This window comes from Ammospiza nelsoni, chromosome 26 (assembly GCF_027579445.1).
Source record: "Ammospiza nelsoni isolate bAmmNel1 chromosome 26, bAmmNel1.pri, whole genome shotgun sequence".
NCBI classification, from domain to species: Eukaryota; Metazoa; Chordata; class Aves; order Passeriformes; family Passerellidae; genus Ammospiza; species Ammospiza nelsoni.
The window spans coordinates 3,173,429-3,196,774 of NC_080658.1; the positions used below are offsets into that span (position 1 = coordinate 3,173,429).

Sequence of the window (23,346 nt, forward strand, 5' to 3'; positions counted from 1 at the left end):
CCCAGAAAGAGGTACCTGGACTGTCCATAACTCTTTGTTTTTATTGTCTCATATTGTCCTAATTCAAATTGTCCAAATTATCATTACTCTAATTATATTACTATTACTATTACTAAATAACCATTTTATTACAATTAAACTTTTAAAATTCTAAAAACAAGAGATTGGCTTTTTTACACCGTGACGTCACCACGCAGCTCATGACGTCACCCCCGGGAGGCGATGCACCGCCTCTATCATCACTTCCGGGGCGGGGCAGCACGCGGTCGCCAGGAGACGTGCGCGTGACGCGGGGACGGGAGCCGGCTCGGGTCAGGCGGCGGCAGCGGCGGTAGCGACAGCGGGAGCGGCGGCAGGTAATGGCGGGGAACGGGACGGAACGGGGCTGGATATGATGGGAACGGGATGAGACTGGATGGGGTGCGGACACCGCGCCGGGCTCCCGGTGCAGCCGGGCTGTGGCGCGGCGGCGGGGGCGGGAAGGCCTCGCTCCGTCCCCCCGGCCCGGTTCTCACGGCTCCATCTCCGCAGAGGCCGCGGCCGGAGCGGCGCCGCCATGGGGGAGCTGTTCCGCAGCGAGGAGATGACCCTGGCGCAGCTGTTCCTGCAGTCCGAGGCCGCCTATTGCTGTGTCAGCGAGCTGGGCGAGCTGGGCAAGGTCCAGTTCCGTGATGTGAGTGTCCCCGGGGCGGTGGGAGCACCGGGAGAGCCCCGGGAGCGGGCCCGGTGCGGCGGGCGTTGGCTCAGTGCCGTGTCTCTCCCTGCAGCTGAACCCCGACGTGAACGTGTTCCACCGAAAATTCGTCAATGAGGTCCGGCGGTGCGAGGAGATGGACCGAAAGCTCCGTACGTTCCCGCTGGGGTGGATGTGGCTCTGACGCTGCAGCTTTTGGTTAAAAAAATAAAAATAAATTTAAAAAAAAAAAAAAAAAAAACCCAGGGAAGGCAGGCTGAAGCTGCGGGCAACGTTTGGAGCAGAGCAGAGGGGTGTTAAAAACGCCAATCGCTTGTTTTTAAAATTTTAAAAGTTTAATAGTAATAAAATGGTTTTAAACATAGCAATATAATTAGGATAATAAAATTTGGACAGTTTGGATTAGGACAATATGAGACAATAGAAACAAAGAGGTTCAGACAGTCCAGGTACCTTTTCTGGGCAAAATAAGCCCAAAAAAGGATCCACATTAACAGAGGATTAACCCTTAAAAACAACAGCCTGTTGCATATTCATACACCTCATCCATGATGCATAAATTCCATTCAAACACAGGATTCTGTCTGGTCAGTGCCAGCTTCTTCCTCTGAATCCTAAGGTGTCTTCAGGGCTGAGCAAGGTGGGAAGAAGTTCATTTCTTCTGCTAAGGCAGCAATAAATTCTCTTTCTCTGAAAGATTTAGGTGTCCTCTGGCTGCTATCTGATGCAAGTTCCTCATTCTGTTCTTTAAAAAAATATCCCACATACATAGTTTTTATTTTAACATTATGTTATAACCTAAAACTATATTTAATGCACTACTTAGAAAAATTAGTACAGCATAACTTTCTGACATAACATATATAATACTCATTTTAATATTTATGAATATTTATGAAAAGCCAATCATAAAATACACATTTTTTCACAGGGATGAGGGCACAGGCAGGGCTCCACCTCTGGAAAGATAACTCTGGCCAAAACACACCTTGGAATAGGAGGTGAAGGAATCAGCTGCTGCTGGGGCCAGGTGCAGTTTGGGGGAAGTGTTTGTCACTGAAATATCTGTAATTAACACTTTAAATGCTTCTCTGCAGGATTTGTGGAGAAGGAGATTAAAAAGGCAAATATTCCAATCATGGACACTGGTGAAAACCCAGAGGTGCCTTTTCCACGTGACATGATTGACCTGGAGGTAATGATGTGATAAGACTTAAACTGGTATTTGATTCTGGATGGAAATGGGAGAAATTGTCTCTATGGGTTGATAGTTGCAGGATTTAGTGGCAGGGGGGCATTAACTCAGTCTCCAGCTGTCTCTGAAAGCAGTTCTGCCAGCTCACCTTTGTCCAAATACAGAACTGAGAGTCCTCAGTAGGAATTTCACCACTGAAATGAGCCAAAACCTGCTGGAACCACATGGTTTATGGTGGTGTGTCATAAAGTTTATCACAGTTTTATTGATTTGAAGAAGCTCTATCAATCCAGTCCATAAAAGTCTGGCTGAGTGTGAGAAGTCTGCAGATGTGGCAGATGTGGATCTGTGCCACAGCAGGCTGGACATGCACCTGTAAATCCTGTAAAACCTGTAAAATGGAAATTGGGTGGAGATGTGAAACATCTCACTTGCCTCTGTGTGCTGACAGGCTGAACAGCACTCAATTATGGAATTAAGTCCTTTTTCTTTCTCCTTTTCACATCTTCCAGGCCAACTTTGAGAAAATTGAAAACGAGCTTAAAGAAATCAACACCAACCAGGAGGCTCTGAAGAGAAACTTCTTGGAGCTGACAGAATTAAAGTTTATTCTGCGTAAAACTCAGCAGTTTTTTGATGAGGTCAGAATACCGGTGGGGTTGCACACTTGGGGAGCTGGTTCTTCTCATAGGAATTACCATTTTTATTCTCAAATATATTTTAGTTGCTGTTTTGGACAGCAGGGTCATTTTATGCTTTGTTTGAGAAAGCTGCACAAGTTGTTTTCCATTTTTCATGCAGTACACATAGCTACCCATGATTTACCTCCCACAATGCTAATTTGGGCTCGTTCTAGTTAAGCAATGGTTTGTCTAAAAATTGTGTAAAATAATTAAGGTGTGAGTAGTTTTTAAAGCACATCAACAGTCCCAAAATTTGGTGCTGCAATGAGCACTGTCCCCAGTGGGTCAGAATTTCTTTGGTGTACATGCAGAGGAATTAAAATGGAGCTGAATTTCTCTTCAGCCTTTAAAGTGTTATGTGGAGACTCATCAGGGTCACAATACAAAGTCCACTGAAGTGGAAGATTAATTAATTAATTAATTAATTGAGCCTTTGATCAAACCCTGAAGCTTTCAGAGGTCAGTTGTGGAGCAAAGCTGACATTTAAAGTCTTGGACATTTTGTCAAATACCATCTGGGCCAGGAACTGGCAACTTCCACTGGACCTGAGAGCAGCTTCTCCAATGCCATTCATGGCACTGACTTGAATCCTGCTTGGGAGAAGCCATAACCCTTCCTTGTAAAGCTGAAGCATCTCAAGAGTCTTGGCAGTTCTTTCAGAGAGCTCCTGTGTGTTTTTCAGGACATGTTTTTGCTGAGTAGATGTCTTGTTTCCTCTAATCTCAGGATTTCATCAAAGAGTTCTTAAAGGAAATGGCTCCTGGTTTTTACAAGGGCTATTGTCGAGTGGAGCTGGACTCCTGCACACTTCAGGCCATTTATCTAACAGTTTGTTTTTTGTTGTTTTGGCATAAGATATTGCCTGTTCAGGCACCAGGGTTGGTCCTGTGCCAGTCATAGTCACTGCTGACACAGATAGTGCTGCTGGTGTGAGGGCTGCTGGGTTGTGGGGTTGATTTTAGTACAAAAAAACCTTTGTCTTCGAGTGTTGTTGGACACTTAAAAGTGTCCATTGGACAAACAGGATTAACCTGATAATCCATTACTTTGCTGTGTTAAAGTAGCACTGCCTATTCTGAGAATCATGTAAAACCAAGTGCTGAGCACTTCTGTATTGAGAATTAATCCCAAATTGGTTTGGGGAGGGAAGGACCTTAAAGCTCACCCCCATCCACCCCCCTGCCATGGGCAGGGACACCTTCTACTAGATCAGGTTGCTCCAAGCCCCATCCAACCTGGCCTTGTTCATTACTGGCCTCTCTGCCCACTGCTCTTCTTCATCTGTGGTGGGATCAAGCTAAATTTAAAGATCAAAATCAATTTTCTAAACAGTCCATGGCAGGTCATCCATAAAGCAGCCACAGAAAGCTTAGATAGTCCTGTTTCTTTTAACAGTTTTCTGTCGTAATAAAACAAAACACACTAAATAACATGTGCTGCTCTAGATAAAAGCAAACAGAACAGCTCACAGGTGATGTTCAGTAAAATGTAAGTGTGGACAGTTTAAACCTGCCTCAGCTTTCTGTGCTGGGGGGAGCCTGAGCAGCCCAGAGCTGCCTCTGCTCACCATCCCAGAGTGGCCAACTTCCTCCATGCTGCCCTTGCACAGCACTTTCAACACTTGAAGACTACAATAACTTGTAATTAAGACTGTGTTATTCATAGTTATGAGTTGCACAAGAAATGGCTGACTCTCCAATTCCTTCATGCCTGGCTTTTGCTCTCCAGACTTTGAACACGGTGGGAGGGAGGGTGGCAAAATGTCCCCTTGTTCTTCCTGTGACCATTCCAGCCCAAGCAGCCATTTCTTGTTCCAACACACCATGTTGATGATTATGCTCCTTTTCTCAGTCTTCTTGTCTTTGCTTATGAAGAGCCATATGAGCTGGAGAGATTTCTCAGAGCTTTGCCCAGAGTGTGAGCGTAAAAGAAGACTGGAAAAGTAACGGTTAATGGCATGCAGTCCCTTCTTCCTCCCTCTGACTCTTCTGCCATCTGCTTTTCTCTGTTTGCTTTGCATCTGTCACTTCTGTCTGGCTCTGGGTTAATAGGTGGTGACATGAATCCTTTTTAGTTCTTGTGAACGTTGATTTTTGTCCTGTTTGTGACCTGGAAGGGGCTTGAATTGTATGGGTTTGCACTGGGCATCCAGAACTGTCACAGGGCAGGACTGCAATCATCAGCGGAGAAAATGAACCTTTACTGAGATTTAAGGTGCTGACCTGGATGCTGATTAGGGGATCAATAAGCTATTTAAAAGTGTTTAATTATGAAAGCTCTTGTTTTATGCTCCTTGATTACTGTCATGGAAATGCTTGGGAGATTCCAATCCTGAACTACTTCATCCAGTAAAAACTACTCCACAATAACTCTAACATTTCACTCATTGCTGGCAAAAACTCATATTCAAAGTAGATTTCCCAGAATCCTGTTTTCCTGCACTGGAACTGGATAGTTCTTCTGTTTCCACATAGTCTCAATTTTTTATTTCTATTAATCCCCCAGCAGTGTTTTAGTTATCCTTCCTGCTGCAGAGCTGCTGCTGCTGTGCCATTTCCTTCCTAGAATCGTTGTGCTCATCAAATCAGAGTTGTTGAGGAATGAATTTAAGAAACATGGAGTTTGTAATGCAAATAATCCTTGCAAAAGAATGTTTTCTTTTAGGTAAACAGTCTAATCCACGTCTATTTTAAACTGTTTTGCTTTGTAATTCCACCCCCTCTAAGCAGGACTTGTCCTGAATAAAGGACACAGAGCTCAAATGGGCCAAGCTAATTTTAAACATATATAACAAATTCTCTCTCAGGTGAGACAAATCCAAAGGTGTCACATTGTCCTTCCTTTTTCATGAGTCATCTGCTAAAATGTGCTGCACATCACAAAAGATTACCACAAACAGTGTCTTGGTTACTGGAAATACAATACAAGCCTCTAACAATTGTAACTTAGTGTTCTTCAACATCCTGAAATTGAGATGTCAAACAGTCACTGAGATGTTTGGTCTGTGTGTTTCATTTTCAGGTACCAAACTTTTTTATTTTAGTTGTGTTCTCTATGAACTGAATTTCCATTCAGTTTTTGATGTTGCAACAAGTCTCCTTTAAGTTGAAAGGAACAGGAATTCCTGTGTTGCCTTTCCAAGCTGAGTGAAAGGCTCCCTCCCTCATGTAACATCCCAAGCTGCAGCAAGTGTGTGTACAAGCAGTTGAGCTGCTTTTGGTGTCAGCCTTGCAAAAACTCTCTTGTGTATGGCAAACACTTTGATTTGTAGCAGGTGAAGTGTTGGGGAGATTTTTCACTGACATAACTGTTGCCCAAATACAGAGACTGGGGCTAAGTTACTCCACTTGCCATAGGTTTTGCAAGGCTGTGCTCTGTGTGTGTGTGGGTGTGATGTGTCCTTGGGTCAAACTCTGCCTTCCAGTGTGATTTAACAAGTTCCCTTGGTGGTTTTGTGGGAAAGACCTCCTGCATTCCACAGAGGGTAGACTTTGGCCCTCTGGTTCTGCTCAGGAACTGTAATCTTTGGCATTTCATTTTATAAGCTGCAGAGGTAGAACTAAATGTGAGGAGGGGTTGAATAAGTATGAAGATGGTGCACAAGAGGATATGATTTGAGCATCCTTGACCTGAATTTCTGACACTTACAAGGTATATTCCTAAGAATTTTAGCCTGCAAATTGGTTGAAAAGAAGGACAGTGCAAAACTGTCCTGTTTTAGTGTCTTGCTGGCCAAGAGATGAACCATGTTGCCAGCCTGCTCTGAGCAGTGTTTGTGTGTGATGGTGAACCATAAGGATAAATTAATTTAATATCTGGGGAAATACATGAGTCAAGTGTGTTTCTCTGGTTTGTGCCATTAAAAATGGTTCTTGGGAACATCACTTGTATTTAAAGCTTGAATTATTTTTTTGAATTCTGCCTTTCTTCAGACTTACATATCTCCCAACCCCTTTTGTTGCAACAATCCTCAAGCCTTTCTCGTATGGAAGCCCTGCTGAGCCATTCCATTTTTCCTCTTGTTTTTCTCCTTCCATGTGTGATTCTTGCTGTCTTTTCTGTCATCTTGTTCTTCTTTTTGCTGTCTTAATTTGCTCTTCCTTTTCTTTCCTTTCCTTTCTTCTTTTCTTTCTTTGTCTCCCACAACTATCTCCTGGCTCCTCATTCCCTGCATGCCACTAACTGGTTTCATTAGATATTAATTGATTTGTGAATTCAGGCTGAATTGCATCATCAGCAGATGGCGGATCCAGACCTGTTGGAGGAATCCTCTTCGCTGCTGGAGCCGAGTGAGATGGGAAGAGGTGCCCCGCTCCGACTCGGGTAATTGCAGTTCAGGGTTGCTGGATCAGGGATTATCAGCAATGCTTTGAGCACAGATGTAGAAACTTTCCACACCAAGCAGATGAAAGCTGATCTAAAACTGGCTTTTGCTCTCTGCTCTTTTCCTGGGGAAAAGGAAATATTCACTTCCCGGTTCATGTTTGTGCTTCACAAGTTTCTCTCCACATTTAACAAACTGTTTCTTTCAAGTTTCTCTCAAGCAGTTAACCCAGTTTGTTCTGTGCAAGCCTATCTGTTTGTTTCCTCAGGCATTCTGAGATCTCAGAGCTTTGTTGAAAGTTGTAGCTACTGTGGGCACATAATGATCTGAAATAACTGTATATCTTTATCAGCTGCTTCCAGGCTTCCTTGTACGTGTGGAATACTTTATCTGGACATGGGGTTTGGTCCAGTGAAGTCTGAGTATGAGCCCAGGACATTGTCACTGCCAGCCATGACTGCTGTAACCCTTGCAGCCAAAGTACCAGGACTGTAGGGGAATGAAAGCTAGAAACTGTATATCTAAATGCATTTGTTTCTCCTATAAGCAGTAATTGATATATTTTTTAAAGCTTATTGCATTCTGTTAAAAAACAGAGCCTGTTCTCTGTGCAGTTGTTTGGCTGTGTGTTACCTCTGTGTATTTAGAGGTTGTTCCATTTTGCTTAATTCACAGAATTAACAGAATCACTGGGTTGGAAAAGACCTTCAAGACCATCAAGTCCAACCCATTCCCTGACACCTCAACTAAACCCTGGCATCCCGTGCCACATCCAGGCTTTTCTTAAAAACATCCAGGGATGGTGACTCCACCACCTCCCCAGGCAGACCATCCCAGTACTTGGTCACTCTTTCTGTAAAAAACTTCTTCCTAATATCCAACCTATATTTCCCTTGTCATAGCTTGAGACTGTGACCTCTTGTTCTGTCAGTGCTGCCTGGAGAAAGAGACCAACCTCCAGGTGACTACAACAACCTTCAGGAATTTGTAGAGAGTGATAAGGTCGCCTCTGAGTCTCCTTTTCTCCAGGCTAAACACCCCCAGCTTCCTCAGCTGTTCCTCACAGGGTTTGTGTTCCAAACCCCTCACCAGCCTCGTTGCCCTCTATTGTATTTGTGTTGCCCCCAGATGAAGGAAGGAATGATGAAGCTGACTCCATGTTCTCAGAAGGCTAATTTATTATTTTATGATACTATATTATATTATAGAATGCTATAAAAAGGATTCTTACAGAAGGCTAACAAGATAATAATGAAAACTTGTGACTCTTTCTAGAGCCCCGACACAGCTTGGCCCTGATTGGCCAAAGAGTCAAAACAATTCACATGAAACCAATGAAACAATCACCTGTTGGTAAACAATCTCCAAACACACTCCAAAGGAGCAAAATGCAGGAGAAGCAAATCAGATAATTATTGTTTTCCCTTTTCTCTGAGGCTTCTCAGCTTCCCGGGAGAAAAATCCCAGGCGAAGGGATTTTTCAGAAAATACAAATGCGACAGCAAGAGCTAACATTAAAACAGGATTTTTATAGCTTTCATTGTGGTGCCAGCCCTCAGCTGGCAGCTGTGCTGGCTGTGGGGGCTTCAGGTGCAGCCCCTCAGGCCGTGCTGTCCCTTTGCAGGTTCGTGGCTGGCGTGATCAACCGCGAGCGCATCCCCACCTTCGAGCGGATGCTGTGGCGCGTGTGCCGCGGGAACGTCTTCCTGCGCCAGGCCGAGATCGAGAACCCCCTGGAGGACCCCGTCACGGTAAGGGGGCTTGTCCTGGTCTGGGGTAAATTTGGCAGAAAACCTCCAAAAGGAGGCCCCTCCAGAAAGAAAACTCACATGGCCCCTCCCTGCAGCTGGCTAACTCAGTTAGAGCATGAGACTCTTAATCTCAGGGTCATAGGTTTAAGCCCCATGTTGGGCACCAGAATTTGGCCTGGTTTAGGGCAAATTTGGGAGAAAACCTCCAGAAGGGGGCCCCTATAGAAAGCAAGCCCAAATGGCCCCTCCCTGCAACCAGCTAGCTCAGTTAGAGCATGAGACTCTTAATTTCAGGGTTGTGGGTTCAAGCCCCACGTTGGGCGCCAAGATTTGTCCTGGTTTAGGGTAAATCTGGGAGAAAACCTCCAAAAGGGGGTCCCTCCAGAAAGCAAAGCCACACAGCCCCTCTCCCCAGCCGACTAGCTCTGTTAGAGCATGAGACTCTTAATCTCAGGGTCGTGGGTTTGAGCCGCACATTGAGTGCCAAAATTTGTCCTGGTTTGGGCAAATTTGAGAGAAAACTTTGGAAAGTTGGCTCCTCCAGAAAGAAAACCCACATGGCCCCTTCCCTCAACTGGCTAGCTCAGTTAGAGCATGAGACTCCTAATCTCGGTGTCATAGGTTTGAGCCCCACGTTGGGTGCCAAAATTTGTCCTGGTTTAGGGTAAATCTGGGAGAAAACCTCTAAAAGGGGGCCTCTCCAGATGGCAAACCCACCCAGTCCCTCCCTGCAACTGGCTAGCTCTGTTAGAGCATGAGACTCTTAATCTCAGGGTCATAGGTTTGAGCCCCACGTTGGGCACCAAAATTTGTGCTGGTTTAAGGTAAATCTGGGAGAAAACCTCTAAAAGGGGGCCTCTCCAGATAGCAAACTCACACAGCCTCTTCCCCCAACCAGCTAGCTCAGTTAGAGCATGAGACTCTTAATCTCAGGGTTATGGGTTTGAACCCCATGTGGGCACCAGAATTTGTCCTGATGTGGGAGAAAACCTCCAAAAGGCGGCCCCTCCAGAAAGCAAACCCACATGGCCCCTCCCTGCAACTGGCTAGCTCAGTTAGAGCATGAGAATCTTAATTTCAGGGTTGTGGGTTTGAGCTCAGTAAGAGCCTCTCTTTCTCATGTGAGGCTGATGTGTTCCCTTGTCCCCCCAACCACTGGTAGCTGACCTGTGGAATCATCTGTCTGCTAGGACAGACTTTGTTCTTATTGTGCAGAACTTCCTTAAATTGAGGTTACACCTCATGTAATTATTCTTGAAACATTATGTTAAAATTTCCTAAGTAAGGTAGAACAATAACTTGTCAACAAATGCAGGAAAGGGGCCCTGGCTGCCCCCACAGACACAGCTGTGCAAGGAATGTGCCTCTGGTCTCCCTGGGAGCCACACTGCTTAAAATCCACTTTTTTAATCTTCATTCACTCTTTTGGCTTGATTCTGTAGGTGAGCTGACTGCACTAAGTGCTGATAAAATCTTTGTTATTTTTGGAGATCTTACCAGGTTTTCCTGTTTACTGGATTGTATAGAATCAATAATGGATAACCTGGAGCATTTTGCTTCAGTGAACACAAACACAGTGCAAGTATTATGTATTGAGGCTGAGAAAATTGTTCTCCTTGTGACTGTTCAGTGTTAATCAGGAACATTTCTTGACCTTTTGTGCACATCTGAGCTCTGATGGACAGACTCAGTGAGAGGAAAATTAGAATTCTGGTAATTACCCAATGCTAATTTCTACAATTCTTTCCTTTGTTCTAGGGGGATTATGTGCACAAATCTGTATTTATCATCTTCTTCCAAGGTGACCAGCTGAAGAACAGAGTCAAGAAGATCTGTGAAGGGTATGAAAGTCTGTAATTGAGAGCTGGGCAGCCCTCATTTATTTGAAACACACTGCCATGACTTTATTTCAATATTTCTCAACTCCCTGTTCCACAGTGGCTGCAGGAGCAGATATTAAATGTGCCAGAAGTAACTGAAACACATTTTACAGTCACACTTGCCACTCCCCAGCCTGTAATGCTCAAAGTACACCACTGCTGTGCTAGGGAATGCAGAAAACCAAGGCAGTGGTGATTTCTGGGGCAGGCCTGATGGACATCAGTGGGATATTCTCACAGTGGAGACAACAATGACTGCTTCTGTCAGCAGTTGCACTGGTGTGGCAGCATCTCCCCTGGGCTGGATGGCTGCCCAGCCTCATGACAGTGCCTGGAGACACTGGCAGCACAGGGAGCTGAGGATTCTCTCCCACTTCTGTTTTCTTTAGCACTCAGCTTCTGCTTTGGCCTAAAGCACTTCTACTTTTCTGTTTGACTTATTGATGTAGGGATGGAGCTGTGCTTGGCAGTCTCTGCTGATCAGAAACTTCTCTCCAGGTGCCTCTGGCTCCCCCCTGAGTGATTGATTTTCTTTCCATCTCTGTCACTGAGGTGCTCCCCTGTCTTGCAGGTTCCGGGCCTCCCTCTACCCATGCCCAGAAACACCTCAGGAGAGGAAGGAAATGGCTTCTGGTGTCAACACCAGAATTGATGATCTTCAGATGGTAAAAGAACTGGGGCCAATTACCTTTCTCTGTTTGTTTTGTTGTTTTTGTTGTTTTTTTTTTTTTTTTTTGTTTTTTTCTTTTTTTAATAATGTGGTTGAAACTTATATTGAGAAACTTTGGATCCTGTTAAAACAGGAGGATTTTGCCCCTGTGATATAACCTTGTTTTCACCTTCAGGTAGCTTGAGACCAGCAGTGCAAGAGAGGTGTTTGGGGACTGCTCAGTTGGTTCTGTGTCAGGATTTGGGATGGGTGGAGGGCTAAGCAATGTATTCTAAACAAATAATTACAGAGAACTCCACACCAGTGAGAAAAGAGGAACTCATGTAGGGAGATCCCATAGAGCATGTTGTGTAACTGCCTGCTCCATCTGCAAGTACTTTGAAAACATTTAAACTTTTTTCAAGCTGAGATACAACAATGCTGACATTAATTTACCTCTTCCTTTTTCTGCCTGTCTGTATATTTTCACATTGTGCTGTCCTGAAGAGCTTCTGCTTTACAGCTAATCTCTTGTGCAGCTGCCTGTGTTGGTAAAATGTAATTAGTACCCAGATCTCGTGGGTGCCACCTTTGAAATAGCTGGTGCTTGCTTCAAGGAAGAAAGGCAGTATGTGAAAATGTAGAAAGACTTAAGGGATTTGCAACAAAAATTGAGAAAAGGTTCAGAAACTAAAAGAAAAAAGGGTTGAATATGACCTACTTATTTGATACAGAAACTGTCTCAAGCAGGGAGTTGTGCAGTGTAGCTCAAAAGATATTTTAAAGTAGACAGGAATTCAGAAGCAATGTAACTGCTGTAAGCTGCATGTGCCTTCTGTCCTCACTTTCCCTGCAATCTAAGACTTTCTACTCTGGAAATCTGACTTGGCCTGAGTTTCATATGTTCCAGTTGGAAAACACCCTCAGTAGGAAACACTTTCTCCTTTTCCCTTCAGTAAACAACTCTTTCAGGGTGATTAGTGTGTTTTTTCAAGGCAGCACACCCTTTACTTGCAGAGCTCTTCTCTGCTCTTTTAACCTGGGTGGAGGTAAAACTGTTCCCTGTGATCTTGGCACAGTTAATCGTTTGAAACAACCATTGACCTTGGAGCTGGAAGAGGAAAATAATCAGCAAGTGTCCCTGGAAAAAGCTCTTAAGCTTTTCAGCACAGCTAATTACTGTGGGGGCTAATTACTGCATCACAGACTGCAGGCATGGGGTGGGGGAGCAGGCTGGTGGTTCATCCTCTGTGGGAAAGCTTCTCTTGTTGGTGCACCTTGATCTTTGGCCCATGATTTGGCCTCATCTTTGTCCTGCTTGTCTGAAAGGTGCTGAACCAAACTGAGGATCACCGGCAGAGGGTTTTGCAGGCAGCTGCTAAAAACATCCGCGTGTGGTTCATCAAAGTGAGGAAGATGAAGGCCATTTACCACACCCTGAACCTGTGCAATATCGATGTGACACAGAAGTGCTTGATTGCTGAAGTGTGGTGTCCTGTTGCTGACCTGGATTCCATCCAGTTTGCCCTCAGGAGAGGCACTGTGAGTAAATGCTGTGCCTGTGGCAGCACCACATGGGTTCACTGTTCATTGCCTTTTCTGTTTTGTGAGCCTCTGAGCACCATCCCTTGGGCTGCTGGAATCACAGAGGACAGCTTATTTAGCATGCAGGAATGATGGTTTAGAGATAAAAGAAGTAACAAAGTTGTGAGAAGCTTAAAGTTCAGGTGAAGGCTGGAATGGTGAGGATTTTACTGTGTGTGAGGCTTAGTTACACTGGCTGGGCTCTGCGGTCTTGGTGTCTGGATAGAGGAGCTCTCCAGGATGTTGGCAAACTCACCCTCTGCTCAGATAGTCAAGAGAGTTGAGTTTCTTGAAGTTCTTCCACCTGCTTTTTGGTTTTTTGTCTGTCCTACACAATATTCACCTTTACTCCTGCTGCACAAAGTGGAGAGCAGTGGAATCCTGGCAGCCTTCCTGAGCTGCTGCAGTGTCTCATTTTGCAAGCACACTGCAAACACTCAAGCCTGCAGTTTTCCAAATGGGGACAGCTGTGTTGGACTTCATCCTCCAGAGCTCTGAGGGTGGGTTTGCTGATCTTCCCTTTGTTTTTCTCTACCAGGAGCACAGCGGATCCACTGTCCCATCTATTTTAAACAGGATGCAAACCAATCAAACCCCACCCACATACAACAAAACTAACAAGTTTACTTCTGGCTTTCAAAACATTGTTGATGCTTATGGCATTGGGACATATCGGGAAATCAATCCAGGTAAATTCAGATGCAGAAAAATCCAAGATTTCTGTCTCAAATTTTTTAGTTGTGGTGTTTATCTGTATTGCCTGTCCTGTGTGGAAATCTCTAATAGAAAATTCTAGTAGACTCATCAGCTTTCAATAGCAGAGGGGAAGCTGAGGAATTACATTTGCTAAATTGGGAATGTTGTCTTTTCCTTCACAGCACCCTATACCATCATCACCTTCCCATTCCTGTTTGCTGTGATGTTTGGGGATTTTGGCCATGGAATCCTGATGACTCTGATTGCTGTCTGGATGGTGTTGAGGGAGAGCAGGATTCTGTCCCAGAAGAGTGACAATGAGGTAAAGTGGCAGATGGTGCTGAGCTCTGCATTTCAAACAAAGAGCTGCAGCTTGGTTTACTCCCATCCTTTTCCCCTTGAGCTGACAATGCCCATTACTCCTCCTTTGGAATTTTTGAAGCACATGGACAGGCTGGGAAGCCTGAAGAGCACACACACACACCGAGCAGTGTAATTTCATAAAAGTATTGAGTTCCCTTGATTTTTCCTTTTGTGTATTTATAAGAAATTATTAATTTCAGTTGTCTGAAGGAAATTATTAAGTGTAGTAGGTAAGTTGGCATAAACAAATCACCCCAAATTTAGCTGGATCATAGTTGGGTTTAGCCACTGCAAAACTCCCAGTTCCTGTAGTTTATACCCCATCCCTGGTATTTTTCCTATTTGCTGCTCCGGGTTGGTTTTGCTGGCTCAGGGCTGACAGGAACTGAACCAGAGTTAAGATACACTGGCAGGGCTGGAGGAGACTGGCAAGGTCTGTGCTCCTGGTTCCAAACTCATGCTGCCAGCTGGGAGTTGCATCAGGCTGTGCAGTTTGTCCTCTCCAGCTGCTCTGGGTCCCCTGTGGAGATCCATGCTGCCCCTTTATCCTCATTATCTGTGCTGCTCTGCTCCCTCTTGCACCCTTAATCCCTGCCAAGGGGAAACAGAGATTTTGGGCTCTTGGTTCACATGGCCAATGTTTATCCCACAACAGACTGATTTCCCTGGTTTGGCTTTAGGAGTGACCTTCCCTTGTTGGTTCTCTGTTTTTTCTACCTCCATCAGGGTTGGGATTGAAGGCACTTGAGACAATGGTTCATGTTCAGACTCAGGTGTTTATTGTGTCTTATCAGTGCTATCAGTTCTTATAAGTTTCTTATGAGTCTCACAGCAGTGAGTTCTGCAGCCCTTCATTAGCAGGGCACAAAGTGGCCAACAATCTCTTGTTACAAGGCCTTTTAAGACTAAACTATCCAATAAAGAACTCACACCTAGATTATTTTCCCTTTTAACCCAATAACTGATCACTCAAAGCTGCAATGTGGACTTTTCTGTCCAATTACAAAATACCACCCAAACCCATGGAGAGGAAGAAAGAAGAAGGTAAAGAGGAACAACCAGTCTCCACCCTAAAACCTCCATGTTGCTTCATATTTATTTCTATATTCTAAATCTCCAAACTCTTAAGTTTTTCACCCTGTGGTATTATTCACTTCTAACCAACTCCACACCATAATCCCAATGCTATAAATGAATTTTGGAAGTCTTCTCCAAAGCCTCAGGTCAAATGCAGTGTTCTCTTGTGGGTCTGTGCCTTTCAGCACAGAAAATTTAAAATTCTCAGCATCCAGGTTTCCAACATTCCCAGTTCTCATGGACTTTTTGTTCCTTTTTGGGTTTTCACACCAGATGTTCAACATGGTGTTCAGTGGTCGGTACATCATCCTGCTGATGGGGCTGTTCTCCACCTACACAGGCCTCATCTACAATGACTGCTTCTCCAAATCCCTCAACATGTTTGGTTCCTCCTGGAGCGTCAGGCCCATGTTCAATAAAGCCAACTGGTCGTGAGTAAAACCTTTGTAACTTTGTAGACACAGTGTCTTGGTTTGGAAAGCCAAGTGCCTGCTAAGGAGGGCAGGAGCCTCCCCTGAAATGGAGAATGTGAACCTCCTCCCTCTGAATTGCTATAAATTTTTAATTAAGGGACTCTCAGGCAAAAAATATGGGAGCAGGAATAACAGTTCTTTATTAGGGAAGAAAATAAAAGGATAAAATAAACAATGCAGTGAACTAAACCAACACTGCCAGAGTCAGAACCCAACCTGACACCCTGTGGGTCAGGGTGTTGGTATCAGTCCCATTGGAATTGTGGCTGAGCCCTCCTGCAGTGTCAGGGGTGGTTCTGCTGGAGCAGGGATACTGGAGAAAGGTGCAGTCTCTTTCTCTGAAGATCCAGGGGCAGAGGCAGCTGCTGCTCCTCTGGGGAATCCAGTGCAGAATCCTTGCTGGTGTTCTAGAATCTCCAGATTATATCCAGGCAGGAATGCTTGGCTCCTCCCCCTGGGCTCACATGTCCCAGTGGGATGCTGTAGTTCTTGTCAGCCATGCAGTGACATTCAATAGCTGTTATCAGCAGATGTCTCCCCAGAGGGAGGATTGGGTGTGAAAGAGATAGGGAAAACTGCCAAATGAACAGGAGACAACTGCCATACAAATGGCAAATAGAATAATGCATCTTACCTTGCAATCTGGGACACACAGTGAGAAGCAGGTGACTTGTCCTTCCCCATTGTCCTTCCAGTTCAGGAAAGCAAGAATTTCTGACCTCTGTCTCAGGTAGATTTGGAAGAGGGATGTAAATATGCCAAAAAAATGGCTTTTTTCCCCCAGAAAACTTACAAAAATGCAGTTTCTCATCTATTTCCCTACAGACATTTCAAGATTCCTGCCTCCTGCACCTGTCTTCCTTGTGACAGAGTAAAAAATCAAGAAACAGGTTTTTATTCCATTGGGAAAATCTCTAGCACCATCCAGCTTCTACAACCTTGAAATTCTCTCAATTTAAGCTATTCCTTGCTCTCACAAGGGAAGAGTGTTGTTAGTTTTTTTACAGAAGGAGGGTGGCATTGCTGTTGTTAATGTTTTATAATCTTGTTCCCAAACAGAGATGCTTTGCTGGAGACCACCCCCCTGCTGCAGCTGGATCCTGCCATCCCAGGGGTGTTTGGTGGGCCCTACCCCTTTGGCATTGACCCAGTAAGAGCTCCTCCTTCCTCTGCAGGCTTTTGGGCAAAATCCTCTGTGTCAGCAGAAAGAAAAGTACTTGTGTTCATTGCTCTGTGAAAGATCTTCCAGCTCAGCCATTCCCTTAGCAAGTCCATGCTCCTGAACGATAGAATTCCTACTGAGATGCCAAATTTGGGATAGAGACCCTTGTTCTGAGGTCCATTAAAGGCTGCTTTCTCACCCTTTCTAACTGCAGTGCTTTAATCAAATCTGATTAGCCTTGAAAATCACTTTCTGAAGTTACTTTTTTACATTGGGGAAAGTTGTTCATCCCTTGTCACTTTGTACCTGCCTCAACACCTCTGCTCTTAACTCTGCTTGTAATATATGCCAAACCTTGTGTGGGTTGCACAAAGTGCAGGAAATCAGAGCTGTGTGTAATTGTTCCTTTAAATGGATAATCATATTCTCTCTGTTAAGGATACAGCCTCTTTTCTCCTGCACCTGTGAGGTACCATGAAAACAGGTTTGATTCCTGCTCAGTTACTGTCAGGCTGTTCCCAGCTGAAAGCTTGTCTGCTCATTTCCCCAAAATAGGACAAACACATTTTTAAAAACCTGGTTTTTTCAGCCTCACACTTCCTGACTGGTTCATAATGTTTAGCTTAAAGGGAGTGTTTTCCTCCTCCTGTTTTCCTTCCCCTGGTATCTGACTAGGTGTTGTTTTCCACAGATCTGGAATATTGCCAGCAATAAGCTGGCTTTCCTCAATTCCTTTAAGATGAAGATGTCTGTGATTCTTGGCATTTTCCAGATGCTCTTTGGTGTGGCATTGAGTCTCCTCAACCACATGTAAGTGCTTTGCTCATGGTTTTCTCATGGTGGGGGCAATGGAATGGCTTTGGGTGTTGTGTGGTTTGGGATACCTCCTGATGGAAGGTGCAGTGCATTGTCTCTGGTTGTGTGGAATTGTGCCTGTCAGGCAGTTCCTGTGCTCCAGGCCCAGCTGTTGTTGAGCTGCTGAGCCCCTCCACTCTCTTTACACTTTTATTAAAAGAGTTTTGTCCTAATTCTAACCAAATCTAATATCAACTTTCTTTTTTTTTTCTTCCCTGTAGCTATTTTAAGAAGCCACTGAACATATACCTTGGATTTATCCCTGAAATGATTTTCATGTCCTCCCTCTTTGGATACCTTGTTATTCTCATATTTTACAAGTGGACAGCCTATGATGCTCACACCTCCAAGGAAGCACCCAGCCTCTTAATACACTTTATCAACATGTTTCTGTTCTCCTATGAGGACACCAGTAATAAGATGCTTTACAGTGGGCAGGTGAGTGCTCTTGCTAGGACAGAATCAGAGATGCTTTGTGATACTGGAGTGTTTCGTTGTCATAATTGTGAAATCAAGCAGGAAACATATTTCCACTGTGACAGAGCATTTCTGAAGGCTGACACTATGTAATGTTGTAGAAGGAAGGAATAATCCCTATACCAGGAAGTTTTATTTATCTGACCATAAGTCAGCTGTGGCTTCAGAACATGTGGATCCTGATTAATTGTGGAAAGCAATTAGGAATATTGTCCCATGTCTGCAGTGTGATTCCTCTCAGCCTATCTGAGACACCAACTCTATTTCCTCTCAGCAGTATCAGTCATCTGCCAAATTCTAATTTTCTGCAGGATCTTTCAGATTTTTCCCCATTCTAACCCAGTCTCAGCATTAAACACTGTGCTCAGAGGTGGCAGCTGCAGACATTAAGTACTTAATTGCTGTTCCCAGAAGAGAGTGAGGTATTGGTGCATCCACATGCTGGGAATTCAGCCATTCTCGCTGGGTTCTGTGTGTGTTTGAGCTGAATCACCTGAGATTTGTGTTTTTTGCAGAAAGGGCTCCAGTGCTTCCTCGTGGTGGTGGCCTTGCTGTGTGTGCCATGGATGCTGGTGGCCAAACCCCTGGTCCTTCGCCAGCAGTATCTAAGGAGAAAACACTTGGTGGGTGATTCCCTTTTATATTTTCCATATGAAAACTGTTTATGGTTGAAAAGCTGTGTTCTCCATCCTGAGCTTGGATTCATGGGTTCACACTGCATTGAAACCTGTAAAGTGTTTTTGCATATTCCTGGGCATACCAGCAGGTGGGTGTTACAGAGACAGAGTGTTGCCTGCCTGCTTCCCAGATCTGGATCCAGCATCAAACCTGCTTTTAAAAACCCCTTTTGTTGGTAATGATCAGAACAGTGTCTCTGGCTTGGGCTTTGGTAGCTGGTTTAGGAACAGCCTCACTGGCTGCTGGATGCGCTTCTGTGGCTGGCAGTGGGAAACAGAGATGGAATTGGCTGGCAGATTTCTCAGCTACCTTTGTTAAAGCAGCTTGGATGGTTAAAAAAAAACAACTAAAAGAGATTTAGAGACGTGAGAGGCTGTGTGCTGGGGTGCTGTGTAGGTTTCCAGCTGTTTCCAGCTGTGTGTGAGATGCAGGAACGTGGCGCTGCAGAGAATGTGCAGCGCGCCAAAGATCAGCTCAGTTACAGACACTCCCTCTCCCTTCTCTGACCACCTTTCATCCTCCCATGTCCCCTCCATTCGTTTCCCTTTCTCTTTTTGTTTTCTTCCTCCTCCCCTGTCTTTTCTTGCATCCATCCTCCCCCAGGAAGGGCAGCCCGAGGAGGCCCAGGGCAGCACGAACGCGCAGGCGCTCGAGGCAGCAGCGGCTGCAACAGTGAGTGCACTTCAACCTCGCCTGATGGGAGTTGGCTTTGTGTCTGGTTCTTATCAAAGGAGCATGGAATGTATCTGAATTTCATAAGGGAATGGCAAGTGCACCTTTAGGGTGGAAAACCACTTTCTCTTGGAAAGAGCAAAGTTTAGCCAAATTGATACATTCTGGATGAACACCCAGGCTGGAGGATGGTAGTTGTGCGTGCACAGAGACGCTTCCTTGCAGGAGTGCTGCTGAATCCAAGCTGCAGAGCAGCACAGGATTTCCTGCTACCACATCCCCCCATGTTAAATTTTCTTCCCTTTTTTTCTTCTGCTTGTCTATTTCTTTAACACAGATTAGGCTTCTTCTCAGTGCAGCATTTCTGTTTGCATTACGTGTTCCCAAACAGACAGTGATGTGATGCCTCCAGCAACTCCATGTCAGTAATCGTTGGATTTGTGACACATCTGTCCTGTACACACTTTGACCTGAAATTATTATAAAATAGTTGTGCACAAACAAGCTTCTTGTTGGCAGTTGTTTTGACTTACATGTTTCTAAGCTTACAGATGGCTCTTTGCTGCCAAAGCTTTCTGCTGAGGATTGTGGCAGCCCCAGAACTTAGTCCTTTCCCCTATTTCAGCTACCTTTTAGTTCTTTCCCCTATTTCAGCTGCCTTTTAGTTCTGAATCTGCCTGGCTGCCTAGGAGGTGTGAATCTCGCTGATTGTGTGAAGCACACCATGCTCCCCAGGTGCCAGGGGTGCTGGGAGGGACATGTCAGCTGCTTCTCTCATGACGTTGTGGTCTCCTCACAGAAATGAAAATGGATGTTTTGTGCAGGATCCATCCAGCATATGAAATGCATCTCCATCAGGAAGCTGTGAGGGGAGGCCTTGTGTGAAGGGTGCTTAGAAGGATCAAGTAAACAGTTGGAGCTGTGTTTAGGTTGGCTGGGTTACAGGGAATGGATATGAGTCAAGTGCAAGGGAAAGGCTGCTTGAGTGCAAGTTCACACAGGCTAGAAATACACAAACAGAATATTGACAGCAGACACCAGTGACTTGTGGTGTTTTAGAGATACTGAAAATCCTAATAAAGGCATTGTCTTAGTTGTTAATATTTTATTTCTGTTTTCAGAGCATAAACGCCTACCTAATTTGTTTTTAGAAACCTGGCAAAGTCTCTAATTCATATCTGGCATTTTGAGCATATTTATAATTCAGCCTAAAATAAAAGCAGGCTTCTAAGGACAAAGGAGGTAGAAGAACTCAGAGAAGCTGTTTTGGTCTGTGCAAGCACCAGGTCATGGCACCTTCAGCCTCTTTCATCTGCATGGGCATCCTTGGACTTCTGCAGTCCAGATGTGGCAAGTCAGGTCACATCCTGTGTCCCAGGTGACCCAAGACAGTGCTGAAGCTGGCCACAGGGTTTATTTCAATGTGTGATGATATAGTTTGTCTCTCTTGGGGTCAGACCCAGGGGTCAGGTAAAATCTGCTCCCAATTTCAGCGTTTCAGCTCAGTCTGTGTGTTGTTCTTTCCCCTTTGGAGGTGCAGCTGAGGGTCAGATGCTGAATGGCAGAACAAATGTCTCTAAAAGGCCCTGCTTGCACAGCACAGAGGGAAGATGTGGTTTTCCATGCAGTGTTGATGTGCCTGAGGCTGGTGGGAGTAAATGTGTGTGTGTTTGTGTTCAGCTCCATGACCTGCTCCAGCACCCAGCAGTGCTGTGTCCATGCTGGGCAGGATGTGGGGCTAGCAGATGTCCTCTGAGAGCTGTGCCTTTATTGTCCTCATGGTTGCAGTTACACTGTAGAAATGTACCAAGGATTCACTCAGACAGACTTTTTTTTTTTATTATTTTTTCCCCAGCCCCAGCAGGAATCAGCACCTTTCCCATCCAAGCTGGGAAATAGAATTCTACCTGCCTTAATCTGGGCCTTAATATTTTATATTTAATATTTAATATTTTTTTTTTCCTCTGTGAGCTGCTGCTACACATGGAATCATGAGAAACCTGCACTTTTGCACTAAAACCCAAACAACACTTTGCTCTTTCTTTTCTGCATGTGTCAGGGCACGCACAACTTTGGTGGGATCCGGGTGGGCAATGGCCCAACAGAGGAGGATGCTGAGATCATTCAACATGACCAGTTATCTACCCATTCTGAGGAGGGGGAAGAGGTAAGCACCTGAGCATCCTCGCTCTCAGGGCACTGCAGGCAGCAGGATGAGCTCACTGGGATGGATTTATTGTTTCCAGGCTGTTTAAACAGCAGCATTCCCAGTGAAGTGTGTTCTAGCAGTTTTCTCACTCTCTGTCTCTTGGTGACTCCAGAGAAAAAGCAGCATAATTTGTATATGCTGGGAGATGTGGCTCTGTTTGTCCCCAAAGTGTCACCATCTCAGGGGTGCACAGCACTCCCAGGTGCCACATCTGCCTCTCCACATCTGCCAGTGGAAAATATATTGAAATTCAGGGGCTGTACTTCTGCAGCACTGAAATTTTGTTCATATATTCATTTTGACTGCTGGGGGTAACATTAATTACTTCCCTTTCCTCTGGGAGAGGAGAAAACCAATGGATCTCAGGTAGTTGGGTTTTTCTGATGTTTCTGATGCCTCTCTGAAGGACTGCAGCAGATCCTGCCTCTGCAGTGCATGGGATGTATTACTGCTTTCTGTGGCCTGCCTAGGAGGGAATTGCTGAATGTGTTCATGATTCATGTGATCAAAACACTGCACTAAATGTAAATTTGTGTTTTCAAGCCTACAGAGGACGAGGTGGTAAGAGCACAGCAGCTTTGCCTTCATGTGTACCTGGGCCATTTCCCATGGGTGTAAAACGTGCTGAATGGAATTTGTTATGTCACAGCTTCTTGTTTTCCAAAAGATCTTGCTGTTTTCATGTTACAGGCCATTTTTAATTCATACACACATACATCCACAGACTTTTAATGACTTCATCTGTACAGCTTGTCTGTCTGATCCCCTGTCTGCACATTGTTCCCAGTCACCTGGGGAACTGTTCAGCTGGAGGTCTGAAACTGAAAAGTTTTCACTTTTGAGCCTCCAAAGAAGCTTTTTAATGTTGTGGCTTTCTTAATTCTGTGCTGCAGCAAACTGTTGGAAGAGATTTCTTCCCACAAACTATCTGCCATGTTAAGGATGATGCTGGTTGACCCAGAGAGCAAATACAGCACAACCAGTCCAGTTTCATGTAGTTCAAGAAACTGAATTGGCCAGAAGCTTTGTGTAGAAGAGAAGCTCCATTCTGAGAAACTGCTCATTCATAAGCACTTGTAAAAAGTATTAAAAAACTGATAGTTTAATACTGATGCAGGATTGAGTGTAGGTTTCAGCACTAGCAGGTAACAAATTTTACTACAAAAACAAGAATGCAAATGGCATGAAATCAGAACAGCTTAACCAGGGCACTGCTGCTGAAAATTGTGCTGAGAGTGGTTTGCTCAGAGCTCTGCTGTGCACAGGCCTGTGTGGAACAGGGGGAAGGAGAGGGGAAGGGGATTCCTGTTCTGGTGTCTCCCTGAACCTGGAAAATGTGCCAGCCCACCAGGCCTGTCCCACAGCAATGCCAGTGCTCCCACTCCTGCCTCAGTGGCTGCTCTCCCTGGCAGTTGCTTTGAAAGGTCATTGTTTAAACATTTCCCACATTCCCTCCTGTGTCCAGAGCTGGAACTGTTGGCTGGGGCAGCTTTTAGTGAAGAACTTCACATCTCATGTTCTGTGGAGAAAGGATTAGGATTTTGACAGCTAATTTAACTGAATTGTTGGAAATATTTATTGCCTTGGATGTACTAGGGGAGAATTAAGAATATAAATAGCTTTGTGTGCATGCCTGGAGAATTAGTCACTGGATGTATTTAAAACATCATGTTCACTTAAATCTGAGCAGTTTCTGAAGCATGGATTAAATCCAAACTGCAGGGAATGCTTTCCCAAGCTGCAGGATAAAAAACTGCCCTACATGGCAGACTTCCTTGTAAATTCTTTTATTATTGCAGAAAATTACCAAAGCACAGAGGCTTTGCCAGTGAATGGTACACAGATGTGACTTCTTCAGGGTAGCTTCATGCATTATTTTTGCTTTGAAAAAGGGCAGGTTCATGTCTTGCAGAATGCTCCTGT

At 44.7% G+C, this 23,346-nt stretch overlaps 1 protein-coding gene across 7 annotated transcripts in view; it reads left to right on the forward strand.

Moving 5' to 3' along the window:
- Positions 1-270: 270 nt before the first annotated feature.
- The window catches only part of ATP6V0A1 (ATPase H+ transporting V0 subunit a1), a 31,428-nt gene continuing 8,352 nt past the window's right edge, over positions 271-23,346 (forward strand). The window contains exons 1-20 of one of the 7 annotated variants that reach the window (XM_059489176.1): positions 285-356; positions 532-673; positions 768-846; positions 1,792-1,889; positions 2,402-2,530; positions 6,793-6,896; positions 8,522-8,648; positions 10,407-10,489; positions 11,100-11,193; positions 12,507-12,719; positions 13,300-13,450; positions 13,640-13,779; positions 15,171-15,328; positions 16,430-16,520; positions 17,224-17,342; positions 17,609-17,825; positions 18,380-18,487; positions 19,146-19,214; positions 21,274-21,381; positions 21,967-21,984. In XM_059489176.1, coding sequence (XP_059345159.1) covers positions 557-673; positions 768-846; positions 1,792-1,889; positions 2,402-2,530; positions 6,793-6,896; positions 8,522-8,648; positions 10,407-10,489; positions 11,100-11,193; positions 12,507-12,719; positions 13,300-13,450; positions 13,640-13,779; positions 15,171-15,328; positions 16,430-16,520; positions 17,224-17,342; positions 17,609-17,825; positions 18,380-18,487; positions 19,146-19,214; positions 21,274-21,381; positions 21,967-21,984 — 2,223 coding nt within the window. In that variant the 5' untranslated portion in view covers positions 285-356; positions 532-556. Of the gene's footprint in view, positions 357-531; positions 674-767; positions 847-1,791; positions 1,890-2,401; positions 2,531-6,792; positions 6,897-8,521; positions 8,649-10,406; positions 10,490-11,099; positions 11,194-12,506; positions 12,720-13,299; positions 13,451-13,639; positions 13,780-15,170; positions 15,329-16,429; positions 16,521-17,223; positions 17,343-17,608; positions 17,826-18,379; positions 18,488-19,145; positions 19,215-21,273; positions 21,382-21,966; positions 21,985-23,346 lie in introns of all 7 variants that reach the window. The other 6 variants (XM_059489170.1, XM_059489174.1, XM_059489175.1 and 3 more) reach the window with 6 other exon arrangements.